Consider the following 21,047-nt stretch of genomic DNA (forward strand, 5'->3'; position numbering starts at 1 on the left):
AAATTAAATCTAGAACCGGCTTCCTATTTCGCAACAAAGCATCCTTCACTCATGCTGCCAAAACTGACCATCCTACCGATCCTCGACTTCGGCGATGTCATTTTGCAAAAATAGCCTCCAACACTCTACTCAGCAAATTGGATGCAGTCTATCACAGTACCATCCGTTTTGTCACCAAAGCCCCATATACCACCCACCACTGCGACCTGTATGCTCTCGTTGACTGGCCCTCGCTTTATACTCGTCGCCAAACCCACTGGCTCCAGGTCATCTACAAGTCTCTGCTAGGTAAAGCCCCGCCTTATCTCAGCTCACTGGTCACCATAGCAATCTACCTCATCCCCATACTGTATTTATTTATTTATCTTGTTCCTTTGCACCCCAGTATCTCTACTTGCACATTCATCTTCTGCACATTCTACCATTCCAGTGTTTCATTGCTATATTGTAATTACTTCGCCACCACGGCCTATTTATTGCCTTACCTCTCTTATCCTACCTCATTTGCACATGTTGTATATAGATTTTATTCAACTGTATTATTGGCTGTATTTTTTAAATTTCATGTGTAACTCTGAGTTGTTGTATGTGTCGAACTGCTTTGCTTTATCTTGGCCAGGTCGCAGTTACAAATGAGAACTTGTTCTCAACAAGCCTACCTGGTTAAATAAAGGTGAAATAAGATCAAATAAATAAATAAAGGTAGCAGTTTTATTTATTTTATTTAACCTTTATTTAACTAGGCAAGTCAGTTAAGAACTATCCTGGCAAGTTAGTTAAGAACAAATTCTTATTTACAATGATGGCCTGGCCAAACCCTGACAACGCTGTGCCAATTGTGCCCCGCCCTATGGGACTCCCAATCACGGCCGGTTGTGATACAATCGAACCAGGGTCCAGCCTACACACAAACCACCAGAGTAAGGTACAGGTATCAATATATCTGGGCCAAAAGTATGTATATTTTGTCTCTATGATAAGCTACATGTCCATACCATAATCATAAGTAGAGTACATTTAACCAATTTAATCCGTATCACATCAAGAATGTGTAGCAATTTGCATTTGAATTAGAAGAAGTAAGAATACTATAGGCCTAATCTGGACAATCTATGGATGTGTTACATTCTTGGTACATAAGAACCGCATGATTATGACGGCAAGAACTATTTCACAAAATCCTGTTCGGAGGATTGCGGATTTAATGCTTAGTCACTCCTGACTCAAGGAATAATCCAACCAGGATTTGGGAAAACCAGGGAATTGATTGAACATTCCAGGAATTGTGCAACCCTATACATAGCCCTGGGAGTGATATAGCGCACTGTTTTGTGTGTCTGAGGTAAAAGAAGTATTGCCCCCTTCTAATGCACCCATGTAAAACACCTACCTTTTACATACCTGAAGCTTCCAAGGTTTTTTACAGGTTTGATCTTCTGGTTAACATTCTACTACTGTATTGATAATCATTACTCTCATTTCGGTTACATTTTTGTTGCTTGATACAATAATTTCAGAGACATTATTGCAGTGTATCCAGGTAAACATTATACCTTGTTAAAACAAATTTCACCACATGCCCATTGAAATTGAGGGGACAATTTTTGTTATACAATTATACAATACAGTGAAATTATGCAAACCCGGGGATTTGGCCATAAATGCACCCTCAAAATGTCGTGGTGTATGACACCACTTTTTTTCACTGTGAAGTGTTTCATTGACATTAGACCTACAAATGCTTGTTGTTTGACGAAGATAATTACATATTTTGTCACAGTGCCTTTCATTGAGTACGTTCACATGAACACTAATAATTTGATATTAATAAACTGATTATGGGAGTAGGCCGAGTATGGCATTAGTCATGTAAACACCTTACTCTTCTTATCTTAATCCGTGTAAACTCATAATCGAAGTAAGCATACGTTTATTAAAACACCTGGTTTTCTGAGCAATCTTTTGAAATATTAGGACATGTAAACGCCTTAATCAGAGTTAGAGCGAAACATTTAATATGCGCTCGTGCAGCGCGAGTTTCCTTCTTTTGCGCGAGTGAAATTAGTTCGTAGAAACTAAAAGTATGCATTTAAGAAATCGTTTTCACATACAAACCATAAATGTCTGAACTCCGCACCAAATAGGCATCACAAAAATAACACGGTTGCTGTGGTACATTTATTCTGATTGGCAATTTTCTGCATCAGGTGGCCTGATTTGAGATGTGTCGATGCAAACAGGATTATTAGGGCAATCATTCTTCTTGCAAAGCATGTAAACGTTAAAATCGAACTATTACTATTCACATCGTATTATTGTGTGCATGTAATCACACTCATTGTATTCATTCCTTAGGATTAATTAGACACTAATTATAAAACACATTGTAGATACCATATATGATATAGAATATGTTGTTAATTCAGTTTATAATAGTAATTAATATGGTTTAATATGGTTTTTAGAGACAAGGAATTCCACTGTGGGCGTTGTATTGTAAACAAATAATTACACGTGTAGGCCTATAGGTAGGTTTTCTTGCGTGTGCGAGATGAACGTAAATGTGTGTTGAGAAGTGGGTGTCGCTGTGCATGCTGGTCCTAGAGCAACAGAACAACCGGGTTTTCACTGGTTACCACCGCCACAAAGTGATAATTGGCTATATTATCTAAAATAAATGTTGGTCTTAATTTGAGGTTAGGCATAAAGTTAGCAGTGTGTTTAAAGTTAGGGCTGAGGTTAGGTTAAGATTTGAAAATCAGATTTTAAGAAGATAAATTGTAGAAATGGGCGGGATTTATGATTTTTGTGGCTGTGGTAACTAGTGACGACCGAACAACAGTGTAGAGGAGGAAGACGATTCGAATGCTGCTTACTTTGGTAAGAAGCGAACAGTTCTTCTGCAGGAGCTGTGACTGTCAGCGTAGCAGGGTTCAAAGTTGCTTCTGATCCGCAGTTTTGGATTTTTGCCAACTCGGATTGAGGTTGCTCTGTGAAAGCGGGCGAGATACAATGTATCCAAGCCTGCTCTCTCATTGCTCCGTGGTCCTCTGACGAGCGAAAACCCCACTGTCTATGGAGGGACAAACGAAGAGCGCAACGCTCAGGTACCAAGTACCCCCATTTCGGTTATCTGGGAGATGGTAACAAATGAACGGCACTGGAGGGAACATGGTTGAGAGGACCAGCAAATTTTTGTTGATCGTCGTCGGATCCGTCTTCTTCATGATGATTTTATATCAGTACGTGGCTCCTGGGGTGATGAACTTCGGGTCTCCACAGGGGTACCTCGCCGAGGACAATATGGATATTTTCCCTACTCCGGATCCCCATTATATAAAAAAGTACTACTTCCCTGTCAGAGACTTGGAACGCACAGTTGATTTCGAGATCAAGGGTGAAGACGTGATAGTGTTTCTTCACATACAGAAAACTGGCGGAACCACTTTTGGCAGGCATCTAGTGCAAAATGTTAGACTAGAAGTACCATGTGATTGCAGACCAGGGCAGAAAAAGTGTACATGCTACCGTCCCAACAGAAAGGAGACCTGGCTGTTTTCGAGGTTCTCCACTGGCTGGAGTTGCGGGTTACACGCAGATTGGACCGAGCTCACAAACTGCGTTCCTGGAGTGCTCAACAAGAAGGAAAACAAATCGAAAAAACTGAGGTATGTTGTTTTGACATTCCGTTTGCCATCTCATCAGTGATGCCGTAGGCTATATTAGAATAAAGAGCCACACAACCACAGCCTATGCTGTTGACCCTATGCCCCACTCAACCCAGCGGGCGGTGGTAAACACGGGCAATCTGCTCCCAACTGTGAAGTGAAAGTGGAAAATTACTGCGTTATCAACAGCTCTTGTAAACACCGATGGGATTCCTGTTCTGTTTTAAGTGGTTGCAATATCACACCAGGGTACATGTTCACATCGGTGTCCTCTGGAGTAGAAAGTACACTTTTGCCACCTTTTTATCATGACATTATAGGCTACTTAAATGTGTCTATTTCTATGACTACATTATTTAGCACACTGAATAATATAATGATTATCTACGATTTTATCACATTGCTGTAGCTTACCTCATGGATTCACTTGACTTCAAACCTTTGTTGTTCATGGAGTGCTGCAAAAAAGCACACACATACCATGAATTCACATGGACCAGATATAGCCCACCCCATGCTTCATACATGCCCGTTTTCACCTCAGTGTTGTTGAGATGTGTGGTACAGGCCTGGATGCAGTGCAAACTTTGCAGTTTTTTGGGGAGGAGGCTTTGTTACACTCTAGCAACTTCCAATGCTATTTTGACAACGGAGACCCTCTGCAGAATTCTTCCCATTCATTTGGGTGGTGCGAGGGTTTCCCTCTGAGTGCGGGTCTGCTGGCACATGGTACCACAGTAATCAGCATGCTCCCTAGCTGTGGACCACACTATTATGGGCGTAGTTTCACCTATCACTATTCTTCCAGGGCCATCTTTGTAGTAGTTTTAATGGCCAGAGAGTCCCAGTGCTGGTTTCTTTTAGCCGCATTGGGGCTTAACAATCACTCATAACCTAGTTAAATAAAGGTTAAATACGTTGTTTAAAATAAATAAAAAACACCTGTCCGTTATGTTACTATCAAATCATCATACAAAGTTAGGTAACAGAATGACGGCACAAACGGTCATTCTGTTACGAAACTTTACATCTGCGCTGTTCTTCAAGTAAATGTGTTTTTGTTCAATTTAAAGTTCTATGCACAGCGATTTTTGAACTTTTACTATCGAAAAGCGATATCCCAAGTATAAATACAGTAAAGTACACACACTAAAGGGTAAAAAAACAAACATATTTTTCACAAAATAATGGGGGGGGGGTTAGACACAACTGCAAACTTCTAGGAGTAGGGCATTCAAGGAGTTTGTTTGTCTGATGATAATACTTGATGTCATCGGCCTTCCCCCTTCCTTGACGAACAATGGTGAACAAAAGAGGAAAGCCCCCCCTCCCACTTGTGCAATGTCATGACTTATCTGGACCACCTATTGAGATGTGCCTTGTGTTAAGTAAATGAGGTGAAAAGCAGACTGGAGTGCCACTATCTTTGCAATCATTGGTTTTTGTTTGGCATACCTACATTTTTTAAAGTGAAAAATCTTGAGTCTTGGGATCACTATGCTACCGTGAAATTGCCCTCATGCAGTATTATGAAAGTTGAGCCACAGTTTTAGGAGCGCAGTGGTTTGGAACATAGAATTGTGTCTGGGGTAATCATTCAAAAGGCATGCCGCCTGCATGTTGCATACCCGTGTTTCCATGGCCAGTGTTAGTTGCCCTGATTCAAGGTCTCGTGACATGCTGTCAAATATGCATGGCGGTGAACAGTAATACATTTGGTTAGTTTTATTTTGTCGTGGCAGACGGAGGCAACATCTGAGATTGGTTTATATTGGTTTACTGTTTTTTCTATGTACATTTCCATGTATATTGAGACATTCACATCTTAAATGGTTATTATATGCTTATTATATGCTTATTATATTTGTATGGCAATTTTTTTTAGCTTTATTTCCTGGGGGTGTTTTCATCTCTACCGTTGACCATTCAGTGTGAGTGATTGGCCTCTTCCCTTATATGAGCTCTGGATACCACTGGCTGTTGTTCCAGTCTCTGATGTGCCTGTATCACGGACGCATTTTAATAACGACTATATCCCTCCTTTCCCAACCACCGTGAAAAACAAAGCCCTGGATTGTGAGCGCCCCAAAAGACATGAAAAGGGGCCTTTTTAGAATGCGGCACAATGGCCGACCATCACGGATGGTCCACCACAGGCTATACTGATGGAAATTGGGCATTTCATGGATGATTATGTCCAATCACTGGCTGAGAAGGGGGTAAAAATACAAGCTTAAGTGGTCTATTGCTGCACACTGCTGGCTGAGCGCATCAATTATGTCCTGAAGCGCGGGTCTAATCTGGTTCTGCTGCCAGCAAAGCCTCATAGTTATTACAGATGTGCATCACAACCTGCAGCTCTGACCAATAGAGCCACATCAACAAGTATCCCTCCCACCCACCTCTCTGTTTTTAACAACATGGATTGTGTGAGTGAGTTGGCTTACCCTTTGGCTTAATGAATGCACCACTTATTAGAAACCTGATTACGGTCCCCTCCAGCAGCTCATATTTTGTATTATATTCTACACAGCATGACATGGCATCTGTCTGATAATGAATATGCTAGATGCGCATTACATTTCGCTCCAAAATAGACACATGATTATCTGTGTGGTAATGTGAAGTAAACATGAGCATGATGTTTAGGTACCTCAACCTCATCATTGCTGGGTTTGAGGGACTGGTCCCAGCCAGGGCATGCTATTCATGTGTTTGATTGCACATCTAATTCAGAACCTCAAGAAACGTAATGCAAGTACTTCAATCAAATAGCCGATAAGAGTGATGACATCAATGCCATTTAAATTGTGTATTTGAAAAGAAAGAAATGTCCTAATCACATCATACAGGGCATTCAAAACCTGTCTGTTGTTTTGATCACTATAATTACCCTTTTTTGCAGTTTTGAAAGTGGCTCCAGTAGACTGTGTGTATGCCTCGGATTAATCCTCCTTGTTAGTTATATGTGGGTAATGTGGTCATGTGATACTGATGTAATTCAGTGCAGGGCTCAGACTTTTTTTAAATATCCGCCTTTAATGGATTTCATGAAGGGGGCAGTAACTCATTATGGCCATCATAAAGTCCACAGTAAAGGCTCATTATCGGTGGCCGGCGGCCCCCCCACACACACACATTTTCTGCGAAAAATCAACCCTCTTTTTGTTGTTGTTGGTCATAAGACTGTAAAGTCACCAGGGCATCACCTCAAAGCACATTTAAATGAGGAAATCTGTTCCCAAGTATTCCCAAGCATAACTAGAGAGGCATATGTGATTTGTAATGTAATCAATGTTTGCCATTTTTCTGGTTTTGTCAAATGCTTTGTCTGTTTGGGATTCTAGTGGTCAATTTGCAGTGTACAAATGATTTAGAACTATGTTCCGGCCCCCCGACCATCCGCTCAAGGAAAATCGGTTGAATGTAATTGGGGACCCCTGGCCTATATGTTATCACACGCACTCATGCATATATTACATAAACACGTGTACTGTACACACGTGTGACAGGGGGGAAGAAGGTGATGAATGGGTGCTTTGGAGTTAATCTCCCTTGATGAAAGAGCAGTCTGTTGTATTAAGGTCTTGAAGGCTCTGAATGAAAACATGAAAAAAGATCCCTGAGTGTTCTCACAGCAAAACCTCTCTGGGGAGTAGGATTCTCAGAGTACTCATGAAATATCAAAAGTGCTTCCCTCAAGTATTGGTCTCTTTTTTCCCCCCGAAGTCAAGCTTCATCACTGTTGTGGCAATAACAGCTGCAGTGAATGAGGTCTTGCGAGCCGACAAGTACCTCAAACTAACTGAGGCATGGACCATCACCTTATCTCATCACAAGTATGCTCATATCACCCATGTTTATCTCTTCCATATGTCATGGGTCATTCCACAAGAAAGAGGATTTTGACACCCACCATCTCGGATTGTTCTGAAAATGTTTCTGTTAGAAACGGATAAGATTAGCATTCCTGCAACATTATTTTGTTGAAATATAATTTGATCTCTTGAGAAATTAAGCTAACTGATTGTATGCAAATTTGCCATTTTTTAATTTATAGGATTCATGTAATATTCAATAAATATATAGTACCTAACATCCGATTTAGACTTTTTTCTAACAGTGAGTAGGCTGACATGAGGAATCCAAAGAAATGGTCAAAAGCCACACAATTAGCTTAATTTCTTAGAGATCAAATCATATTTCAACAAAATAATGTTGCAGGAATGCTAATCTTATCTGTTTCTAACTACAGAAATGATTTCAGAACAATCAGAGATGGTGGGTGTCATGGCTTGCTGAAATGACATGGAACGACCCTCATGTTTTCCTAACCTCCAGAAATGGGCCCATTTTCTAATCCGCTTGCATGATTAATTATAGAGTCCCTCAAGAATGAAGACAGAGTTGCCCAGGTGTGTCAACGCTTTTGCTTGTATCGGTTTACGTGGGTATGTGAACTTTGGCAGACCGAGTTTCTTTCACATTCTCTCAGATTCTGCAATATGTTTTTTTCTAGAACGGCTGTGTCTGTATTTGCGTGGGACTGGGTCAGGAGAGTTGTTATAACAATTTTACAGTATATTGCCTAATCTGTGAAGTATGTCCTTCAAAATGCATTCAACAACATTTCCTCCCCCCACAGCACAAATGATTAGTTCCTGGAAAACATTCCCGACCTAGAAACAAGTTTGTGTCTACTCTACCAAATTCACTTACAATGGTTGATTATTTGAGCACTAATCTCTTAAGTATCCCTTGGCAACATACTATTTGGATTCCCAGTGGGACTGACTGTCTTGTCCTTTGTCTGCCAACAACAGAAAACATAATATTTAGAAAACAGGTACAATTACCCTATAGCCTTTGGGTTTTAATGACCCTCCCAGAGGAAGTTCCTGACACTATTTCAACGTAATTCCCTGTCCTAGAGAGAAAATGCACATTTAGGTTCCAGCTCTGAAGAATGACAAAGGCTACTTATACAAATTGTGTGTGGGAATTTCCAGGTGGAATTGATAAACATCAACAAATAGGTCACTGACGGCTTTCGGTGTAGCTAGCTAGCATGCTAACCTAATCTCGCTTTTTTGCAAATATTTATCGAGCGAGCTTATGTTATTTGTTGCATTTTTTCCCTTATTTTTACTACACCATGTTCAAAAGATTAGCCAGCTGGCTCTGGCTGATTCTGGAGCTGGATTTGTCAAATGCATTGATTTATGGAAATATTTGCCACCGATAGAAACCACTGGCCTATCCCTGAAGTCTGATATGTGTTTTTCTAAATTTTTCTGCGTTGTGCAACGTTTGCCGGCTGCGGCACAGAAAAGCCAAGTCAGTCCATGCTCATGGTACTCACAGGGGAAGTGAAATGATAGGCTACAATGACCTTTGAATTTTATTTTGTGGGTGCCTTTTCATTATCTGGTTTCTAGCTAACGATACACCAATGAAAGCAGTGGAGCATTAAGTGAAGCAAATATTTAGTGGTCAAAAAACATTAATCTTGGGGGGACTGGGGGAGTAGGTTTGCAAAATGCTATCATATCATGCAATTATATAATTTTGTAAAATGGTCAGATACTGTATATGCATTTTTAATACAGACAAACTAAAAAATAAAGGAAAATTGACCAATTTATCCAAAGGATTATGGTAATTTTCACGTACAAAAAAAAGCAGAGGTGCAAAAGATAGCATATTCTACCATCCTCTTAATAGAACAGGAATTCAGTAGCCTATTCTAGATGAAGGATAATGTGTTGAGCTAGTAACTACACAATATCACCTATAGAGGCTCGGTGGGATAACGTGCTTGGTGTATTAAAATATAGGCTAGCTTGAGCAATGGACTTGGGCTGATTTTTCAAAAGGGGTCAGGAGGGTACGGGGGATGAGCAGATATAAATAACCTGTCAATTGGGGAATCCTCCTACCCCTGTAATCCTGTTGAAAGGTGTTCCTTAGAGGTAATAATAGCACCGGTGGTTTACGAATGTGATTTAGTGCATGGCTGTGGGACAGGGCCAACGTGTGGCAGGGTATGGGGGCCATGGCTAATCTACTAACGGGCTGTCTGTGGAGACAAATGAAAATGGCTTTCTTTCCCTCTGTGTGCAGTGTTTCCCCTATATGTATTTAGCAGTGGCACAAATAATACTTTTCGGGATGGTAAAAGGTTTTCAGCAATGGTGGGAAAAGTACCCAATTGTCATGCTTGAGTAACAATAAAGATATTTACTCAAGTAAATGGGACTATTTTCCTGTCCTAATAAGAATTCAAAATGTAATGAGTACTTTTGGGTGTCATGAAAAAATGTATAGGGTTAAAAAGTACATTTATTTAGGAATGTAAGGGAGTAAAAGTTGTCAAATATAAATAGTAAAGTACAGATGCCTAAAAAATGACTTAATTAAGTAGTACTTGAAAGTATTTTTACTTAAGTACTTTACACCACTGGTTTTCAGTGTAAACTAAAATGACTAAATCCAGATAAAGCATGTACAAAGATAATGGAGTATTATATTTTTTAATAACATCATCTTTGAGAACTAACATTCACTGTCCGGGAGAATATAAAATTCCAAAAATGTAAAATTCCATTTCGATGGCTTATGCCTTGTTCTTATGCTATGTCAAAAATGTGTTTAATTGAAGGAAATTAGCTTTGAAAGTGACATTTTTCTCTCAGCTCCGTGACAAAAGGTGTAGAATTGCAGTAAACTAGCTTTATTTAAATATGTGTGTGTGTTATATAATATACATATACAGTTGAAGTCGGATGTTTTACATACACCTTAGCCAAATACACTTAAACTCAGTTTTTCACAATTCCTGACATTTAATCCTAGTAAAATTCCCCGTCTTAGGTCATTTAGGATCACCAATTTATTTTAAGAATGTGAAATGTCCGAATAATAGTAGAGAGAATGATCTTTCAGCTTTTATTTCTTTCATCACATTCCCAGTGGGTCAGAAGTTTACATACACTGAATTAGTATTTGGTAGCATTGCCTTTACATTATTTATCTTGGGTCAAATGCTTTGGGTAGCCTTCCACAACCTTCCCACAATACGTTGGGTGAATTTTGGCCCATTCCTCCTGACAGAGCTGGTGTAACTGAGTCAGGTTTGTAGGCCTCCTTGCTCGCACACACTTTTTCAGTTCTGTCCACAACTCTTCTATGGGATTGAGGTCAGGGCTTTGTGATGGCCACTCCAATACCTTGACTTTGTTGTCCTTAGGCCAGTTTGCCACAACTTTGTATGCTTGGGGTCATTGTCCATTTGGAAGACCCATTTGCGACCAAGCTTTAACTTCCCGACTGATGTCTTGAGATGTTGCTTCAATATTGTCACATAATTGTCTTTCCTCATGATGCCATCTATTTTGTGAAATGCACCACCACAACATGATGCTGCCACGCCTGTGCTTCACGGTTGGGATGGTGTTCTTCGGCTTGCAAGCCTCCCCCTTTTCCTCCTAACATAACAATGGTGAATATGACCAAATAGTTTTAAAGTACGATCTTTGTCCCATGTGCAGTTGCAAACCGTAGTCTGGCTTTTTTTTATGACGGTTTTGGAGCAGTGGGCTTCTTCTTTGCTGAGCGGCCTTTCAGGTTATGTTGATGTAGGACTCATTTTACTGTGGATATAGATAGTTTCCTCCAGCATCTTCACAAGGTCCTTTGCTGTTGTTCTGGGATTGATTTGCACTTTTTGCACCAATTTACGTTAATCTCTAGGAGACAGAGCGCGTCTCCCTCCTGTTCGGTATGACGGCTGCGTGGTCCCATGGTTTTTATACTTGCGTACTATTGTTTGTACAGATGAATGTGGTACCTTCAGGTGTTTGGAAATTGCTCCCAAGGATGAACCAGACTTGTGGATGCCCACAATTTTTTTTATGATGTCTTGGCAGATTTCTTTTGATTTTCCCATGATGTCAAGCAAAGATGCAGTGAGTTTGAAGGTTGGCCTTGAAATACATCCACAGCTACACCTCCAATTGACTCAAATGATGTAAATTAGCCTATCAGAAGCCTCTAAAACCATGACATCATATCCTGGAATTTTACAAGCTATTTAAATGCACTGGAAACTTAGTGTATGTAAACTTTTGACCCACTGAAATTGTGATACAGTGAATTATAAATGAAATAATTTGTTTGTAAACCATTTTTGGAAAAATGACTTGTGTCATGTACAAAGTAGATGTCTTAACCGACTTGCCATAACTATAGTTTGTTAACAAGAGATTTGTGGAGTGGTTGAAAAATGAGTTTTAATGACTCCAACCTAAGTGTATGTAAACTTCTGACTTCAACTGTACATAATGCTATTTTACCTTTTCTTTGTTTTGTTTTTTACATTTGAAAACAAACTTTTATACATGTCAACTACAACTTATAGACACATAAAAACAATGACTACATTAGTTTACACTGCATTTGAAAGTATTCAGACCACTTGATTTTTGTCCACATTTTGTTATGTTGCAGCCTTATTCTAATATGGATTCAATTGTTTTTTCCCCCTCATCAATCTACACACAATACCCCATAATGACAAATCAAAACTGAAATATCACATCTACATAACTATTCAGACCCTTTACTAAGCACTTTGTTGAAGCACCTTTGGCAGCGATTACAGGCTCAAGCCTTCTTGGGTGTGATGCTACAAGTTTGGCACACCTGTATTTGGGAAGTTTCTCCCAATCTTCTCTGCAGATCCTTTCAAGCTCTGTCAGGTTGGATGGGGAGCATCGCTGCACAGCTATTTTCAGGTCTCTCCAGAGGTTCGATCAGGTTCAAGTCCGGGCTCTGGCTGGGCCACTTAAGGACATTCAGAGACTTGTCTCGAAGCCACTCCTGTGTTGTCTTGGCTGTGTGCTTAGGGTCAGTCTCCTGTTGGAAGGTGAACCTTCACCCCAGTCTGAGTGGCTGAGCGCTCTGGAGCAGGTTTTCATCAAGGATCTCTTTGTACTTTTCTCATCTTTCCCTTGATCCTGACTAGTCTCACATTCCCTGCGGCTGAAAAACATGTCCACAGCATGCTACTGCCACCACCATGCAGTTTGGCATTCAGGTCAAAGAGTTCAATCTTGGTTTGATCATGTGCCTTTTACTGAGGAGTGGCTTCCGTCTGGTCACTCTACCATAGACGCCTGATTGGTGGCGTGCTGCAGAGATGGTTGTCCTTCTGGAAGGTTCTCCCATCTCCTCAGAGGAGCTCTAGAGCTCTGTCAGAGTGACATCAGGTTATTGGTTATCCAAATCATGTCCAATTAATTTACTTTACCACAGGTGGACTCCAGTCAAGTTGTAGAAACATCTCAAGGATGATCAATATAAACAGGATGCACCTGGGCTCAATTTCAAGTGTCATAGCAAAGGGTTTGAATATTTATGTAGATAAGATTTTTCTGATTTTCATACATTTGCACAAATTTCTAAAAACCTGTTTTCACTTTGTGGCATTGTGTTGATTGAGGGAAAGCATTTATTTTATGAATTTTAGGATAAGACTAATGTAACAAAATGTGGAAAACGTGATGGGGTCTTAATACTTTCCGAATGCACTGTACATGTTACATCTGCCCCATTGCAAAATGAATAGAAATGTGGAAAATGTGCTTTAAAACAGCAGTATTCTGGCTCTGCCACCAAGAGGAGGGCCTCTAAAACCGCACAAATCCTAGTGAAAACAGTGTGTGTGTGAGCGAGCGACTGGTTTTAACCCAACCATATTTTACGAGTAAATTCTTTACTGTGGGATCTTGACCCCCGAGTGTGTTATCCTAACCCTGTAGCACGTGTAGACAACAATCTCTCTTGCTCATTTCTTTACCCACACTGTTCTGCTAATAAGAAAACAAAGTGCTTATCCAGATGATGATGTGTTCAATAGCTGCTGTTTATTATTTTTTTAAATGGCCACAGTTAGCATGTGTGGTCAGTCTGGGCTTTTGACTGTGGTAGGTTATTTGGGAGAGGGCATTTAGCTGACTTGATTAAATTGCCCGAGCCATTGCCTGAGGCATTTGTCAGGCTATCAAGTGTTTCCCCTGTATTCATTCAGCAGGGGTGGGTCGTGACTGAAAAATCATTACCGCCACTCCAACAAATAATCATTTTCGGGATGGTAAAACGTTTTCAGTGTAAACTTAAACGTCATTTTAGAGAATATGGCAGTACATCAAACCGACCTCACAACCGTGTAACCACGTCAGCCCAGGACCTCCACATCCGGCTACCTCACCTGTGAGACCAGCAACCCTGACAGCTGATGAAACGGTGGATTTGTACAACCGAAGAATTTCTGCACAAACTGTCTTAGGGAAACTCCTCTTCGTTCTTGTTTTCCTCACCAGGGTCTTGACCTGACTGCAGTTTGGCGTCTTAACCAACTTCGGTAGGCAAATGCTCACCTTCCATGGCTACTGGCACACTGAAAAAGTGTTCTCTTCACAAATGGCATCGTTTGCAGTTTGCTGATGTTCACAATGTTGTGAACAGAGTGCCCCATGGTGGCGGTGGGGTTATGGTATGGGCAAGCATAAGCTACGGAAAACAAACACCATTGCATTTTATCGATGGCAATTTGAATGCACAGAGATACCGTGATGAGATCCCGAGGACCATTGTCGTGCCATTCATCTGCTGCCATTACCTCATGTTTCAGCATGGTAATGCACGGCCACATGTTGCCAGGATCTGTACATAATTCCTGGAAGCTGAACATGTCTCAGTTCTTCTATGGCCTGCATAGAAGTTCAATTTCTTCAGCCATTCCTGAACCTGCTGCGACCAAAAAACAAGCTACATATGGACAGTACCAAAACAAATGATCTAATTATTCTGTCTCTTCGCAGGAAAATCTGCGCTGAATTTGCCACCCCTGCTAAAAAAGAAATCTAGTGGGCTATCCGCATTAGCCTCCATCCAAGAGGACGGCCACCCCAGCCACACATTCCAAGTAATTGGGAGTCTTAGTCACTCTCACTCCCACCCAATCCCCTTTGGCAACAGTGCATGAACTGTTCAGTCAAGTATGGCCTGCCCGCTATAACACCATTAGCTTTGAGGAGAAACTGCTTGAAGTGGCTAAAAAGGGGAGAAGATAGGAGAGGGAGGATGGCTTAATTGAAGTAAATTATTGAAGAGGCCCACTTCGCCACTGCCAATAAGCAGAAGGAGGTCAGACCCAAACTATTTTAGGTCTGACTCCTCTGGATTTAATTTAGCTGCTCCTCTGAACCTTGTTTTGCTCTGTCTCTGAGCAGAGTGGAGAGAGGGGTCTGTGCCACGGCATCTTGACAATCTATTTCAAGCTTATATTTGATTTCTGTCGTTATGTATTGGAGAGTGCGGGTCTTCTTGCCGTGCATCTGTTGCCAAACCTTCAGTTAGTGGGTTAGTCAGTCAGGGGCAAGCTAATACGGTCATTGGCGCATCTGAGGGTTTGGCTTCAAAATGGAAGTGCAGATGGAAATGGAATGCATAATGGGATTTCATATCAGATAGCGCCCTTTGGGCCCTATTTGTGTGCGGTCAATCAGCCTGCAATGGTTTTTCTCGTATTACGATAACCTGCTAACCAAATGCCAGTATTAGCGTACCTCACGATAACCTGCAAACTGGATACCAGTTGACAGTCTTTAGGTCACCCGAGTTTCGCCTAAATCATTTCTCCCCGTCGAATCTGTCTGACCTGACTTTTAGGCGAGCCCAAAGCACCAGAGCAAAGCCATGGCTCTCTGAGCCAACGCCAGCATAGTCCTCGTGTTAATCCTATCAGATCAGTGGGGATTAAAGGCCGTCGGCACCAAAGAAGGCTCTGCGGCTTTGAAAATCCTTCAGCTTTGTTTGCCTGGGCAAGGATTGTACAGTGTTCACTGCTCTGTTGCTGTGTACATGTAGGCCTATACTGTATACAAGACAAGTTAGTAGTAGTTTATGTTTTAGGCAGTAAATCCAGTACATGCCTAAGGAGGAGGAAGATTTCTTTTGATTATAGAGTTGTGGAATATTACAGCATAAGCGATGCACTAATAATAACGTGAGAAGACACTGGGCTTAGATCCACCTGTTCGACTTGATCTTCTAAACAAATCATTTGATACTTGCTTGCTATGTTCTGATTGAGAAACATTTTACCGGTGTTAGCTTATCTCAAGGCATGCTATAATGGCTTACGTTGCTCAGCTCACAGATTCTAGGCTTTCTTTAACATGGTTCATCATAAACTCACTAGGAGGACAAGGACAAGAAATGTGCCTGATGAGTACAGGGCATTCGGAAAGTATTCAGAACCTTGTGTTATGTTAGAGGCTTATTCTAAAATGGATGAAATATTTTTGTCCCTTATCAATCTACACGCCATAATCTACAAGTATTCAGACCCTTTGCTATTAGACTCGAAATTGAGCTCAAGTGCATCCTGTTTCCATTGATCATCTTTGAGATGTTTCTACAACTTGATTGGAGTCCACCTGTGGTAAATTGAATTGATTCAACATGATTTGGAAAGGCACACACCTGTCATAAGGTCCCACAGTTTTCAGAACAAAAACCAAGCCATCAAGTCAAAGGAATTGTCTGTAGAGCTCCGATCCAACAGGATTGTGTCGAGGCACCGATCTGGGGAAGGGTACCAAAGAATGTCTGCAGCATTGAAGGTTCCCATGAACACAGTGGCCTCCATCATTCTTAAATGGAAGAAGATTGGAACCACCAAGACTCTTCCTAGAGCTGGCCGCCTGGCCAAACTGAGCAATCTGGATAGAAGGGCCTTGGCCAGGGAGGTGACCAAGAACCCGATGGTCACTCTGACAGATCTCCAGAGTTCCTCTGAGGAGATGCGAGAACCTACCAGAAGGTAAACCATCGCTACAGCACTCCACCAATCAGGCTTTTATGGTAGAGTGGCCAGACGGAAGCCACTCCTCAGTAAAAGGCAAATGACAGCCAAAAGGCACCTAAAGGACTCAGACATTGAGAATCAAGATTGAACTCATGTCTGGACGAAACCTGGCACCATCCCTATGGTGAAGCATGGTGGTGGCAGCATCATGCTGTGGGGATGTTTTTCAGTGGCAGTGAATGGGACACTAGTCAGGATCGAAGGAAAGATGAACGGAGCAAAGTACAGAAAGATCCTTGATGAAAACCTTCTCCAGAGCGCTCAGGCACTCAGACTGGGGTTAAGGTTAACCTTCCAAGAGGTGAACAACCCTAAGCACACAGCCAAGACAACACAGGAGTGGCTTCGGGACAAGTCTCTGAATGTCCTTGAGTGGCCCAGCCAGAGCCCGGACTTGAACCTGATCGAACATCTCTTGAGAGACCTGAAAATATCTGTGCAGCGATGCTCCCCATCCAATCTGACAGAGCTTGAGAGGATCTGCAGAGAAGAATGGGAGAAACTGGCACACCTGTATTTGGGGAATCTTGTAATGTCATACCCAAGAAGACTCAAGGCTGTAATCGCTGTTGAATGTTCTTCAGCAAAGTACTGAGTAAAGGGTCTGAATACTTAATTGTATTTTATTGTACTTTTACCCCTTTTCTCCCCAATTTCGTAATATCCAATTGTGCGCCGGCTCATGGGTCTCCTGGTCACGGCCAGCTGTGACACAGCCTGGGATCGAACCCGGGTCTGTAATGATGCCTCAAGCACTGTGAGGTAGTGCCTTTACACCTCTGTGCCACTCGGGGTGCACCCAATTTCTTTTTCTTTATAATACATTCGCAAAAATAAAATGAACTGTTTGTGCGTGGTTATCATAGAAATGTAGTGCCCTTAGTAGTGTGTAGATTGATTAGAAGAGAAAAAAACAAATCAATTTTAGAATAACCCTTTAACGTAACGAAATATGGAATGTCAAGGGGTCTGAATACTAAGCAAATGTGTTGTGTGGTTAACCCACAGAAATCTGTAACAATCTAGAAAGAGCATGCCGGCGTGTGAATGACCCAGCCATAGAAATTGATTCTAGTTTCAATGGACCCAGCTATCATTCCTGAGCGCTACTGTTAAAGCTTTTCTGTAATATAGCGTTACCATGAAATGCCCCAGAAAATGTAGCTAGATATCGACCTCGGTCGCTAAACACACGACGACACACGTCGCTAAACAGAAACATTCAATTAATCCCCGCCTTATCTGTTTACTGAGTTAGACAGAAGAAAAGCAAGCAGCATTGACTTTCCCAAGGCCATTGCACAAACAAGCTGCTTTTACCTCTTTTAGATCTATCAATTGAAGATATACCTGACTCAACTATAGCAATTTGAAGAAACAAGGCTTAAGAGCTCTGTTAAGGGTTATCATTTTCTGTCGAGCCATTGACTGATTCAACCCAATTGATTATCCTTGAGTAATTCTAGCCTCCTTATAGGCTCTATGTGCCAATGATTGACAGCTCACGGAAAATGTTGCCTCATGATATCTCCACTGTCAACGCTGCCATCGATTACAGTAGATATCATATAGGATTGCCTATCTTATCAGTGCAACATGTCAGCAAGCCTTTGGAAAATGTCATTCCCATTGGCTTTTTTTGCTAAATGAACTTGACCTTGGTGGTGGGGTGTCTTTCTCAAAAGAAAATATTTGAACCAGGCCTTGATGGAGTGGCGTTCTGTCTTCTATCACACGCCGGCTAACTTGTTGAAAAATGGCACCCGGTAGTCATTTATAGCACAAAGACATGGTAAATGGGACATCTTCTGTGTGCACTAAATTGATTCTCCCGACAAGGGACAAATTGCAATGAGATGACTGATTAGCCGGAAAAGGGTTCTTTAATTAGGACTTTGTGGCCTTAACGTATGAGTTTGAAGGACAACGATGGAGCGATCATCGCATGGTTTGGTTGTGTTCATGAGTTCACAGTGAAATAACAACTGATATTGTAGCTTTTTCTCTACTCTCTTCCCCATATTTTTTTCTGTGACCCAAACTTGAATAAAGAGTCCTCAAATGGTTCAGTCTAATAAAAGATAAGAGGCCCATCACATCAATCTGAGGTAATGTGTCTCCTCCAACTACCCTGGAAGGGTAAGGTCCTCAAAGGCCACCGCTGTGTCAAGGAAACACTCTGATGGGAATTGAGCACATGCCAGCAGGATGTCAAATAGTTCGCTTAGTTTCGGTTTATGTGACTAAACAGGCAAGTATAATGTAGAGAGTCATTGTACTATCTAAACCGCTATAGAATTATATTTTTCATAAGTACAAATATTGTATTTTCAGCTGTTTGAAACTGGTGTACAAAACCGAAAATAAAAGACGCAAAAACAAAACTTAAGAATGGGAAGCATAGAAAAAGTGCACATAGAACAGAGCTACCGCTTCTTAGACTTGCTTTTAATGAGAAAGAAATGTGTGTTTGATATGTGAATTTGGTCGGGTCGCCCAAAAAGTTACATGTTGCTGCATTAAGTGTTCATACCCCTGAGTCAATAGAATATAATCAATAGAATCACATTTGGCAGCGATTACGACTGTGAATCTTTATGGGTAAGTCTCTAAGAGCTTTGCACACCTTGATGGTACAATATTATTAAAATTCTTCAAGCGCTGTCAAGTTGGTTGTTGATCATCGCTAGACAGCCTTTTTCAAGCGTTGCCATAGATTTTCAAGCAGATATAAGTCAACTGTAACTCGGCCACTCAGGAACATATGCTGTCTTCTTGTTAAGCAACTCCAGTGTAGATTTGGTCTTGTGTTTTAGGTTATTGTCCAGCTGAAAAGTGAATTAGTTTCCCAGTGCTTGCCGATGACAAGCATACCCATAACATTATGCAGCCACAACCATGCTTGAAAATATGAAGTGGTACTCAGTAATGTGTTAGTGGATTTTCCCAAAACCGAACGTTCTATTCAGGACATAAAGTTAATTTATTTGACACATTTTATGCAGTTTTACTTTTAGTACCTAATTGCAAACAGGGTACATGTTTTTAGCATATTCTGTACAGGCTTCCTTATTTTCGATCTGTCATTTAGGTTGGTAATTGTGGAGTAACTACAATGTTGTTGATCCATCCTCAGTTTCCTCCTATCACAGCCATGAAACACTGACGGTTTTAATTGGCCTCAGTGAAATCCCTGAGTGGTTTCCTTCCTTCGGTGCCGTTCTTTGCTCGGCATTGGAAAACCTCCCTGGTCTTTGTTTGAATCTTTCAAATGAACTGCTCGCCTGCAGGACCTTACAGATAAAATTATGTTTAGGGTTCAGGTCATTCAAAAATCATGTTACACTATTATTGCAGAGTAAGTCCATTCAATTTATTATGTATTTTTAAGCACATTTTTACTCCTGAACTTATTTAGGCTTGACATAAAAGGGTTGGATACTTATTAACTCAAGACATTTCAGCTTTTCATTTTGAATTCATTTAAAACTTTTCTTAAAACATATAATTCCACTTTGATGTGATGGGTTGTTGTGTGTAGGCCAGTGACACAAATCTCAATGTAATCCTTTTTAAATTCGGGCTGTAACAACCAAATGTGGAAAAAGTCCAGGGGTGGGAATACTTTCTGACGGCGCTGTACATGACCCATAGGGCTGATAGCTGCCAGGGATCTCATAATACGATATTATAACAATACTTAGGTGCCGATATGCATTGCGTTGCTAACGATTCTATATGTATTGCGATTCGACACTGTTGCGATTTTTGTTACGATTCAATGTTCCAAACGTATTGCTCACCATATGTCTGCTGCAGAGGGACAAGAGGAGAACCACGAGAGAACGAGTTTTGATCAGTCATGGAAAGAAGTGCTAAAAACAAATGGGATTTTTGGTGCAGGTACAGCAAACTAACGCAAAAATAATATTGCTATACCGTCAGAAATAATATCCCGATATATAACTGTATCGACCCCCCCCCCCATCACTAATGACCTACAACATGGTCAAACAAGTTCATGTTTCTGACATTTTAAGACTGCTTAACAACTATTGATTTACTGTAGAACCACAGAGTTGCCGCAAGTCGCAAAAAAAACCAGGAGCTGCCTCTGCTAACGTCATTTCTGCACCATTTCAACATCCTTCAATCACCTATGCTTAGACTAACACAGTGACAACTTGCATACCGAAAACATTGTAGTCCAATCAACGTAAGCTAAATATCATGTGGCTGTCCATGGTGCTGATTCCTGTGTGTGTGCGCATGTTTTGTTGTCGTCCTAGAAAAGGCTACCTGTCTAAAAGGCTTTTTAGTTAGCCTATTTTTAATTGGCAACGATGAGCCAGCTAGTTAACGTTAGCCTACTACATCTAGCTACATATTGAACTTCCGTTCTCTCAGGCCAGGGGCACAATGTATGAATTTATGGTTGAATCAGC

General features: G+C 41.0%; 1 protein-coding gene across 1 annotated transcript in view; it reads left to right on the forward strand.

The window, feature by feature from the left end:
• The first annotated feature begins 2,722 nt into the window (after positions 1-2,722).
• The window catches only part of LOC118370621 (heparan-sulfate 6-O-sulfotransferase 1-B-like), a 94,535-nt gene continuing 76,210 nt past the window's right edge, over positions 2,723-21,047 (forward strand). The window contains exon 1 of the mRNA XM_035755695.2: positions 2,723-3,668. Coding sequence (XP_035611588.2) covers positions 3,151-3,668 — 518 coding nt within the window. The 5' untranslated portion in view covers positions 2,723-3,150. The remainder of the gene's footprint in view (positions 3,669-21,047) is intronic.

The sequence above is a fragment of the Oncorhynchus keta genome, chromosome 4 (genome assembly GCF_023373465.1).
Source record: "Oncorhynchus keta strain PuntledgeMale-10-30-2019 chromosome 4, Oket_V2, whole genome shotgun sequence".
NCBI classification, from domain to species: domain Eukaryota; kingdom Metazoa; phylum Chordata; class Actinopteri; order Salmoniformes; family Salmonidae; genus Oncorhynchus; species Oncorhynchus keta.